The sequence below is a fragment of the Euprymna scolopes genome, chromosome 26, assembly GCF_053919585.1.
Source record: "Euprymna scolopes isolate OS-2025 chromosome 26, ASM5391958v1, whole genome shotgun sequence".
Taxonomy (NCBI): Eukaryota; Metazoa; Mollusca; class Cephalopoda; order Sepiida; family Sepiolidae; genus Euprymna; species Euprymna scolopes.
The window spans coordinates 70311702-70324172 of NC_136507.1; the positions used below are offsets into that span (position 1 = coordinate 70311702).

At 31.6% G+C, this 12471-nt stretch overlaps 1 protein-coding gene across 2 annotated transcripts in view; it reads left to right on the forward strand.

Annotated features, from left to right (window-relative positions):
- The window catches only part of LOC145248149 (40-kDa huntingtin-associated protein-like), a 48324-nt gene that overhangs the window by 22410 nt on the left and 13443 nt on the right, over nucleotides 1-12471 (forward strand). For both annotated transcript variants that reach the window (XM_080109970.1, XM_080109969.1), the window contains exons 7-9: nucleotides 4675-4737; nucleotides 7132-7189; nucleotides 11990-12052. In XM_080109970.1, coding sequence (XP_079966096.1) covers nucleotides 4675-4737; nucleotides 7132-7189; nucleotides 11990-12052 — 184 coding nt within the window. The remainder of the gene's footprint in view (nucleotides 1-4674; nucleotides 4738-7131; nucleotides 7190-11989; nucleotides 12053-12471) is intronic.

Consider the following 12471-nt stretch of genomic DNA (forward strand, 5'->3'; position numbering starts at 1 on the left):
ATCTCTAACCTATACCAATTTCCTTATTAATTTTCTTATAAATTTTATATCCAAACCTTTTACTTCAATTTTTCAGATTCATCTGCCTTACTTTTAATGCTAGGTTTATTTTTGGTGTCTTTTCAATTCAATAAAAATCCTCCTAAATTTGCTGATGAGGAGACCGTGCTTACCAAAAAAACTATGTATAATTATTCTACGTGACTTCATGTATACCACAAATAAAAAGCACGGATTTCCGAAACGATCGTACAGATAATTGACTTTGTTGTTGTTCCTTCTTATGAAACTGATTTTTAATTTAATTAAATTTTGATTTTTAAATTTTAAAAATTTTAAAACTTTTAAATTATAAATCACATTACTTATATATATATATATATATATATATATATATATATATATATATATATATATATATATATATATACATATAAAAAATGCATTTTAAGTAAAAGCACTAAATGACGAAATTAGTAAAAATTCCAAAATTACGAAATATGATAGAGTAGAAAATCTGCTATAACTAATTTTTACAAAAAAATTCATCATTATTAGCGATCTGCCATTTTCTAATTTTAAATTGAAAAAGTTAACTGAAAACAAGGGAGATAAGTCAGTTTGTCATACAGAATAGACTAAATCACTAAAACTGCATTTGATAAAATTTATTTTTTCTTGTAGATTTTTTTCTACGCTATCATTTTTCATAATTTTTGGAATTGTTACTAATTTAGGCATGACATGTTATTATGTAACAATGCTTTTACTTAAAATGCATTTTTAAGTGTTCAATTATAATGCACGAGCACCAAAGTTAATTCCAGTTGCAGAACAGTTTTGTACCATTTTTCTGTGGCCTTAGATTTTAGACAATATCTCTAATTTAATACTTAAGAGGTCTTAAAAAGAAATTAAAATTCAAGGAATCTTGTTTAACTGGTATCTAATGAACATTCAGTAGAAATCTTATATATTTGAATTTTCAAATGAGATATTATGCTTATGTCGTACCACCTAAAATCGTTTAAAATATATATTTTTTTTTTTTTACACAATGATCACCACTTATCAAGGCCCGGAAGCCATTCAGGGATAAGGGTTATTCCAAGTACATTACGTTAGTGTGGAGATTTGATGAAATGTTTACTTAAGGGGGCGGTTCATTAGGAATTTGTTAACATTGGACTTGAAGACATCCAAGTTGTAGTCCGGTGGGAAGCAGGCAGATGGAACAGAGTTCCACAGGCGTGCAGTTCTAAGAAAGAAGCTTTGTTCATGGAATCCACGTTTTGATTTAGGCACAGATATAGAGTGGGGGAAATTTTTCACAGTGGATTCAGCTAGACGGGTGTTTTTCGTGAAAGATTGGCAAGGGGGGACCAGAGATTGGAGTTCAGATAAGCACCTGCCATGGAAATAACGATAAAACAAGGATAGGCTTACAACGTCTCTTCTGTGGGAGAGGGGTTGCAGGGTAGAGAAAAGGGCATCCCCCACTAAGCCACGAAGTCTATTTTGTACTCTGTCAAGGCAGGATAGGCTGTTTTTAGCAGCTCCTGCCCAGATATGGCAACAGTATTCCATCCTTGGAATATTTCAAATAAACTGAAATTTGAGAAATATTGATTGATGTGAAAATAAAAGCAGGTATGGTATTATAACATTATGGAAAAAAAGGGAAAGAAAACCTCGCTTTCCCTATATGTACATAAAATATATAAATATCTCACTTTTCATAGGATTCTCGTCTCATCTTTAATATATTTTATTTTCCTCAATCATCCTTATCATTCTCCTGAGAAAGTCCCCCGAAAATGGGGATGAAACTTTGAGAATTTTCTAAAAAAGGCCACAGATTCTCTTTCCCTTTTTTCTATTAATTGATGTTGAATACCTATTGCTATTATTTCGTAAAAATCAAAGGTATCTGAATTATCACAAAAGACTTTAACCCCTTTGCATTGAACTAGAAATAAAGCACACATTATAACCCCTTGCACTTATCAGCTGTGTTCCAAAATTCATAATGATTGATTAATTAGTTTAGAAATTAATGTGCATATGTGTCGCCATTGTTTTTTTTTTTCGGTCTGTAAATTACTCTTTTTTTTTTGTGACATAATTCAATGTTTGCTTCTGGAGATTGAAGCATCTGTACAAACTCAATCAGTTCATGTTAACTTTAACCAATTTTCAAAATATTATTTAATTTTCCATCATGTATTTTTATTGTGCTTGCCAATTGTTGGCTGCTGCAGTTTCATTGGCTAAGCACTTTGGCACCTCCCAGCAATTCTAACCTGCCGGAATATGCCAACAAAACATTGGTTTGAGCACGGTTCATATTCTGCATATGTACCCATATTTGTTAAGGCATTCGTCTTGCATATATGAAAATAATAAGTCTCTTTACTTCTTTATTATTATCTTTATATTAACAAGATAGCGTGTGTGTTATTTATTTTGTGTGCCACGCTTATATCCGAGTGACTGTCGTTTAATTGATATAGACTTCCATTTCTTGTAATAAATAATTTTACCAAGAATTTTTTATAAGTTTTGATTATAGCTGATGGCACTCAAGTCATTTATTTTTTTTATAAATAATTTTACCAAGAATTCTTCATAAGTGTTGGTTTCGATTTTGATTATAGCTGATGGAACTCAAGTTATATATATATATATATATATATATATATATATATGATGATTGCAACGTCTTGTCAGACGAGTGCCACTCCCTCAGATATTTAAAATCCATAAGCCCAAATGTCTGAGGGAGTATCTATACAAATATGATGTTACAGAGTCTTAGCTTTGTACGACAGCTAAGTCTCTCTCTCGGTTCAAAATGTTGAGATCCAGCAACAAGCAAGAGCAAGATAGCCAGCAACAAATTAAACTGCAGACCAGCTTTATATATATATATATATATATATATATATATATATATACATACATATATTTTTTTCATAAGTTTGGGTTTGAGTTTCAGTTTCGATTCAAGCTGATGCACCCAAATCATATGGATATGTATACATTTTTTTGTTTTTTTTTTTAAATCGCAACTTCATAATATATAAAAATCAATAGAACATCAACTCTATAATAATATATACAAAATCAGCAAGAATTAAAATATATTTAAACATACTTTACAACCGGTTACACCAGGCATCCCTGCTAGCTTAGATAAATACTTTTTGCAGTTTTAACAAAAGAGCTACAATAATATCAGAGCATCTCCATTTATGCTGAACATTTACAGAATGTCAACATCAATATATTACGTATAAATGAGTCCCTGTGTAATTTCCACAGGTCTCACTAGTATTATATTATTACTAGCTATATACCCGCCGTTGCCGAGTTGAAACATATTTCCGGCTAGAGGTTTTATTCACATACTATTTAAGATACACTGAATATCTTTACTTGTTACAGTTTTCCTGAAAGTGGACCACATGTTGGATTTATGGAAGCATTAAACATATCCATCTTTATCTATGAAAATCAAGTAGGGAAATAACTCTCAAAGCTTAAAGGGGCAAATGACTCTCATAGCTTAAATAAATAAAATTACTTCCGTTTTTAAATGCAACTGATGTTTGCTAATAATAATTAAAAAATGAATTTAACATAAATCAAAATAAAAATCAATTTAATAATATTTTTTTAATAGAACAATTAAAATAATTCTATTACTAAAAACAATGACATGGAGCTAATTATTAAAATAGATTTTCTTTAATTTAATATAAATTAGGTAACTCCTTTAATGTAGATTTCCTTTGAATAAATAATATATATAGAAATGATGATGGAATAAACATGTATAACGTCTGTTTTCAGTATGAAAATTAATTTATGAAACCGTGTACCTTTTGTATATATTAATCAAATTGTGAACAAACAGACAAAAATATAACTTTATTATAATAGATATAGAAGTAAAGAAACTTATTGTGCTATCTTATTTACATATATGCTTGTTATGTATGCACACATATTTAAATTGGATGGCCACACTGAAAAAAAAAAGATGAGTCACTCTTTCTTTAAGTGATCATAGCAACATTAAAAAATATTAGAGAGTGGTTTAATCTACATAGTGAGTTGGTTAGTTGTTTTTGTTTTACAGCATATCAACCCTTTTCAGGTTATTTAATGCTGAATCCACTTATTTTGAAAAAAAAATATTTTTTTATAGAATATATTTGCTTTTTCCAAGTCAGTTTCTATTTAACCCATAGTTGGGACCCTAACAGGTACTACCACTCCAGGTCAAAATGAACCTGGGAACAATGGCAATTAAAGGATGGCTCCACACTCCCCAAAGCCCGCAAGCTGGGGCCCCACCAGCGGATATAGTTTAAGGTCATATCCAGGACCCACATAGTGAGAGGGTCAAAAGAAATGCATAGATAGTTAAGAGAGAGATGGGTGATTTTTTTTTCAGTTAATTAGAAATTACAGCTACTTAGCACAGAATTTTTTTTATTTCAAAGATAACTCAATTCCAGAATTAAGGTATATTTTGAAGTGCATTTTGTGTTATTAAAGTAAATAGGAAAAAAAGTCTTAGGGAGACATTGAGGAACTCACATAGATATATTGTTTGAAGTCTTACATATTTTCTGTTTTTTTTTTTTGTTTTGTTTTTTTTTTTAGTCTTTAAACAAACCAAACGAAGCAATGGGCCATTATCAAAGAGCTGCGGAATTGCAATCTCAGGTGAGTCCATCATGCACTGTAAACGTTATTCTAATTCCCACATAGCTTTTCATCCTACTTCAACTGAGTCATATATCAAATGTCACAATAAACGAGAGTCCATTCTGAATATGCGTCCATTCAAACTGCGTTTTTTAACAATTTCTTTTAAAACTCTTATTCACCCCAACACAAGGCATATTGCCACGTGCATATAAAAGAATAATATTTAGAATCATGGGACTATGTGGGGAGTTGAGTAGCAAGATGTCTGTTCACATTACAGTTAAACTTCTCCATGTTAGTACAGTCAGGGAAGAATGAAACAGGGAGGGAATTCCAAAGTGTAGCAGTCTGAGGAAAGGAACTGGCGCTTCTACACTATTGGGACAAAATTTTGTAGTCGATAAATGGGGTTTTCAGATAAAAAACAATGGTTTCAACTGATTTTTTTGTCAATACTAATAAGTTACAATGGTAGCTTCCAAATTATGCAGTCGGAATTACCTGAATATTACTGAATGATTAAAATAAAACAACTTTAATCGTGGTAGCAAGTGAAAAATTGCTGCCATTTTGTTTAAATCAAAATGGAAAATTACCACTCTTTTGAACTCTCCTGTGCCTTATGATCGTTATCATCGAATTTTGTTTTTCTACCTTATCAATTTTCGTAATTTTTGGATATAATCATCGTAAAAATACGAGGAACACATAGATACTATTGTTTTCATGTGAAATTCAGTTTTACGATTTCTGAAATTTCGTCCCAATAGAGTAGAAGCACTAAGGAATTATTAAGAATAGAAGGCTTCTCGGCATCTATGAACTTCAACGGTACAGGGGTGGGATTTTACTGCCTAATCGATTAATTGAGAGTATGTACGTCAAGGAGACGGATGGTGTCTTTTCATTGACAGAAATCGGCTGAATTTCTTGTCAATCTGTAAATAGTTGATCAATGGATAGTGATTTTTTTTTTTTTAAAGTTTTGGTACTCATCATAATGGATAGAGCAGCAGACATTTTGTTTTCTTGTTGCTGTAATAATCTATAATATAAATCTATTTAAATGTATGTATATATATGTATGTTTGTATGTCTGCCTAAAATTTTTGACAGTGGCGATGGATTTTCATGAGATCAGTATCGCTTTGAAGCTTGACCCTTTGGATGACAAATATTGAAAAATGAGCTAAAAACATTAATTCCTTCACCTTCAACTGGGCCTTTTTCTACAAGGAGGGGGTTGCTTTTTTGCCGATATTTTTTTTTTTTTTTTTTTTTTTTTACATAGGACAACCATATTGTATAGTCACCCATTTAGTACTGACCAGGTTTAATGTCGCTTAACTTCGGTGATCCAACAGGAACTGGTGTGTCAATGTGATTATGCCGTATTATAAAGACAACAATATAACAAATACTAACCCAACGGGTCACAAATGGTCTAGTATACTACTCAAGCTCAGAGAATAGTGTTTGTTATTCTACTTGTCACTGTGCACACTCCATCTGGACGTGAATATTTTAGATGGTGTGAGGAAGGGTAAAGAATGGAAATAAAAGTTGAATGATGAAAGGACGGTTGAAAGTAATCAAATATAAATAATTTTTTTTTTTTTAATCTAATGTAGGATATACCAATGTTGACCTAATGGGTCACGGGTCATCTATTTGTTGGATATTGACCAGGCAATGCCGAAACGTGTGCTGGTCAATGATTATGATTATTCAAGCCTAAAAAATGTTTTAGAATAAATATTTACGCGCATTAATTTAGGAATGTTAACTTAAAAACATCCTCATAACAATTTAGTTGGCAACCTAGAAATAATGACATGTAAAAACATCAGGTGATTATTTTAGTGACATGTATTAATGGCATCATTTAGAACATGGATATGGTCTTTTTGAGATATGTGGAAGTTAGAGGAAACAGTTTGTCAGAGTTGAGAGAGAGAGAAAGAGACGATCAACACATCGTGGTGGTTCCGAGTAGAGGGAGTCACAAATGACAATGGTCAGAATCGGTGTGCAACTTTCCAAGAAGGAAAAAAAAAACACTCTGGAATAAAAAAATTGCCAAAAATAATACCTGATGCTTTGTCGTTCTTGGGGAGAATTTTTATTGCAGTTTTCAATCAAGACAAGACCCAAGATGGACCAGATATGTTTCTTGATTGTCCAGATGTTGAAATCCCAAATAAATGTAATTCATCCTTTATGTTGTAAAAGTATTTATGTATATTATTGTCCTGTCATGAACTGTATTTAAATGTATATAAACAGACAATAAACTTTAGATAGACAATCACAACTAGATGATAACAGAAATTCATGAATATATACAAACCCACTAAATTGCATATTAATATTCTAAAAATATGAATTTCACTTCTTTTTTTTTTCCAGAATTCCCTTGACTGTTTAGATGCCTTGGGTCATGTTGCTTCTTGCAAGATTGCCACACGTATGTAGACTTTATTTTCACTTGTTATTGATGTCATCCAGAAAAAATATCAGCTTAACTTTTTGCAATCACTCCACCATGAAGAAAACAATTAGTTATTTTCTACAAAGTTCAAATTTTTGAGTGGTATTGTTGTTATATATCATTATTAATGCATATCTTTGTCTGTATATGAACTTTTAATTTTGTCATAAAAGTTTTTCTGTATTTTTGTTTTTAATATACCTTTAGTTGAGTCTATTTTGTCACTGTTTCTTGCCAATAATTTCTTCTCATCTTGTAGACGCTGGAATAAATGATCTTTCAGTTTCCGCTTTATTTCAATCTTCAATATCCCGTGGTGATAGGGGCACAATGCAAAGCATCCTGCTTTTCAAATGTTGATTGATTATGTAATTGAAATGTCTGTTGTTCACTCCCCAACTCTCTCTCTAATTAAACTAATTGATTCTTGATGTCTATATAATCAGCTGTTTTTTGTTCACAGAAATTGACCTCTTTTCAAATTCAGATTGTCATTTATGATGTCTGACATCAGCCCATACTATTGTTTTGCACATCAGACCGTACAATCGTTTTACACATCAGACCGTACTATCCTTTTGCATATCAGACCATACTATCATTTTGCACATCAGACCATACTATCATTTTGCATATCAGACCATACTATCATTTTGCACATCAGACCATACTATCATTTTGCATATCAGACCATACTATCATTTTGCATATCAGACCATACTATCATTTTGCACATCAGACCATACTATCATTTTGCACATCAGACCATACTATCATTTTGCACATCAGACCATACTATCATTTTGCATATCAGACCATACTATCATTTTGCATATCAGACCATACTATCATTTTGCACATCAGACCGTACAATCGTTTTACACATCAGACCGTACTATCCTTTTGCATATCAGACCATACTATCATTTTGCACATCAGACAATACTATCATTTTGCATATCAGACCATACTATCATTTTGCACATCAGACCATACTATCATTTTGCATATCAGACCGTACAATCGTTTTACACATCAGACCGTACTATCCTTTTGCATATCAGACCATACTATCATTTTGCACATCAGACCATACTATCATTTTGCATATCAGACCATACTATCATTTTGCATATCAGACCATACTATCATTTTGCACATCAGACCATACTATCATTTTGCACATCAGACCATACTATCATTTTGCATATCAGACCGTACTATCATTTTGCACATCAGACCGTACAATCGTTTTACACATCAGACCGTACTATCCTTTTGCATATCAGACCATACTATCATTTTGCACATCAGACCATACTATCATTTTGCATATCAGACCATACTATCATTTTGCATATCAGACCATACTATCATTTTGCATATCAGACCATACTATCATTTTGCACATCAGACCATACTATCATTTTGCACATCAGACCGTACTATCATTTTGCATATCAGACCATACTATCATTTTGCACATCAGACCATACTATCATTTTGCACATCAGACCATACTATCATTTTGCACATCAGACCGTACTATCATTTTGCACATCAGACCATACTATCATTTTGCACATCAGACCATACTATCATTTTGCATATCAGACCATACTATCATTTTGCATATCAGACCATACTATCATTTTGCATATCAGACCATACTATCATTTTGCATATCAGACCATACTATCATTTTGCACATCAGACCATACTATCATTTTGCATATCAGACCATACTATCATTTTGCACATCAGACCATACTATCATTTTGCATATCAGACCATACTATCATTTTGCATATCAGACCATACTATCATTTTGCACATCAGACCATACTATCATTTTGCATATCAGACCATACTATCATTTTGCATATCAGACCATACTATCATTTTGCACATCAGACCATACTATCATTTTGCACATCAGACCATACTATCATTTTGCATATCAGACCATACTATCATTTTGCACATCAGACCATACTATCATTTTGCACATCAGACCATACTATCATTTTGCACATCAGACCATACTATCATTTTGCATATCAGACCATACTATCATTTTGCACATCAGACCATACTATCATTTTGCATATCAGACCATACTATCATTTTGCACATCAGACCATACTATCATTTTGCATATCAGACCATACTATCATTTTGCATATCAGACCATACTATCATTTTGCACATCAGACCATACTATCATTTTGCATATCAGACCATACTATCATTTTGCACATCAGACCATACTATCATTTTGCACATCAGACCATACTATCATTTTGCACATCAGACCATACTATCATTTTGCACATCAGACCATACTATCATTTTGCACATCAGACCATACTATCATTTTGCACATCAGACCATACTATCATTTTGCACATCAGACCATACTATCATTTTGCACATCAGACCATACTATCATTTTGCACATCAGACCGTACTATCATTTTGCACATCAGACCGTACTATCATTTTGCACATCAGACCATACTATCATTTTGCACATCAGACCATACTATCATTTTGCACATCAGACCATACTATCATTTTGCACATCAGACCATACTATCATTTTGCATATCAGACCATACTATCGTTTTGCATATCAGATCGTACAATCATTTTGCACATCAGGTGATATTATTATTCCTTTGTTTCAAAACTGTTAATTCTAAATTCTTCAAGCTGCATTCATCATTAGCTGTGTAAATTGCGTATTGACCTATTTGCCAGCCATTCAGCAATGTCAACTTCTGACCATTCCATTATCCGCTAAGACTGCAAAATAGTTTTATCTCAAAATTCCAAAAATATTTTTCAGTGCATTTCAGAATTTGATTCTTTTTCTCATTGCGGATCTCCAAATATATATTAGCATACCAATCTTTAACGATTCACAATAACTCCTAGATGTGTTAAAATATAAATGATACTTATTTCTATTTTACGTTCCCAGTGATTAAACTTAAAATTTAGATATAACTTATGGACCTGATAGATTTGTTTTACCGTATTCTCAATCCTTTTCGGGTTATTTAATTCTGAATCGAGTCATTTTGGTAAAAGATTTTCTATTCTCTTAAAATTTTCAAAATAGTTATTCATGCTGTTTGTTTAGGCAGTTGTAGAATGATAAAATTTTATAATCTGTTAAATTATTTATCCTTTCTTATGATTTAATTCAAATTTGAGATAAAAGAAAAAATCATTCGATGGGAGAAGTTCATGCTGTTTTGGAGGCCTCTTGAAGAAAATAAAAATGACTCTTTTAGGAAAATTTGCGTAGTTCTGCAATGATTTTTTCCAACTGTTCAGTTTATAGCTGAAGCAGGTTTTATATCTTACTAGCAGACTGCCTGACATTTCCTGGCTGAAAAATATGTTTGAATATGATATTTTAATTCATGCAGATTTTGTATTTATTATTATAGAGCCAATAATTATAATTGATTATTATAGTGTACCTAATTTATAGTAGTACCCCACTCTCAAATGTGGCCCAGTCATAAAATACACTTAAATGTGATATTTAAATTCATGCAAATTTTGTATTTATATTATAGAGCCAATACTCTCTTGATTATTATATTGTACCCAATATATAGTATTGATTTCAAAAGTAAAAAAAAAAATGACTTGGGTGCCATCAGTTAGAATTGAAACCAAAATATTTAGCATTCCAGCCATAGGTGTTACTGTTTCGGCTATTATCAGATGAATAAAAAAAAAAATGTTAAAATTTAATTGACTTCAACATATAAATGTATATTTGCACATGTGTATAAGAGTACTTTAAGTCGACTTATGCCTGCTGAGTTTCAATTTTTTTCAATTTTGACTCCTTAGCAGCTATTTTTACCGGCTAAAGACCAAATTGAATTTTTTCAAGAGGTCTGAATCCCTTATAAATTAATGGAGGAGTTTGGTAGAGACTGTTCCTCAGACAAACAAGGTCACTTTACATATATTATTGTATGATTATCTCTCTCTCTCTATATATATATATATATAGAGAGAGAGAGAGAGAGAGAGAGAGAGATAATCATATCATAATATATATAAAGTAACCATGTCCGTTTAAGATATATATAGAGAGATAATCATCCAAAAAGCACATACACATACACCTGCACACTTTTATATATATACTAGCAAGGCCCTTGGCATTGCGTGGTTATAAAATACGCATAAATATTATATTTTAATTCATATAGAAACTGAGACATGCTCATGCGAGTATTATATTTTTTTTCTAAATAATTCACTTCTTGTAAGTAAGAAAAAAAAAAAAAATACTCTCACTGAGATCGAAACCAGAACCTAAAGACAGTGAGTCAAGTACGATAATTATTAGGCCAATTTAACATGATCTTTAAAAAGTGTTTTCAAACCTAATTATTATTAACATAAGGAATCTCTTACATGAACGATTCACGCATGCGCATTCGTGTAACGGTTAGCAAACAGATAAAATCCCGATGACCCTCTTCAAGTACCAGTCTTCTTATTTTGACCCCTTAGTAGCATTTTTTTTTTTTCTGGATGAAAACTGATTCAAAAGTTTTCTACATGTCTGAATATCCTATATACCAAATTTCAAGATTTGTGCACAAAAAATTTGTTGAGTATATAGGTTGAGAATTGTCCTCTAACACACACACACATTCTCATTTTTATACATGTATAGATATATAGATGTGTCTTTTATGTTAATATGGATTTATTTAATGTTTTTGTATTTATTAGGTGATTATGATGGTGCCCTGGCTGTTCTTACAGAAATGAGTTACTTAGCACAAGAAAGAGGCGGTATGTCTTTTATTTATTGTCCACACCTCATCAGATCTATCTATATTGTTCCGAATATAGTTCATAGTTGTAGCTGATAATATGTTTAAGCTATTGGCGTATCTTTCGACAGGCTGCAATACCACATTTATTGCTTACACCAGCCTAATCTGAGGAGGAACCCAGATGTATTCATATTCATTACGTCATTATTCAACATCTTAAATGCTTCCAAACTCTTTTCAAATTTCAAAGGGTCACAAAGCTCTTCATTCCGTAACGAGTACATACATCATAAAAATTTTTCTGTATTTTTTTTTTATATAAATGTAATTCTAAAAATGCACCACATTGTATGTTGAGATATATAGATATAAACATTTGAATTTCCTTAGTTCTAAGTTGGAAGCCATGTTTAGCTTCAGAAGAGTTTCTGATGG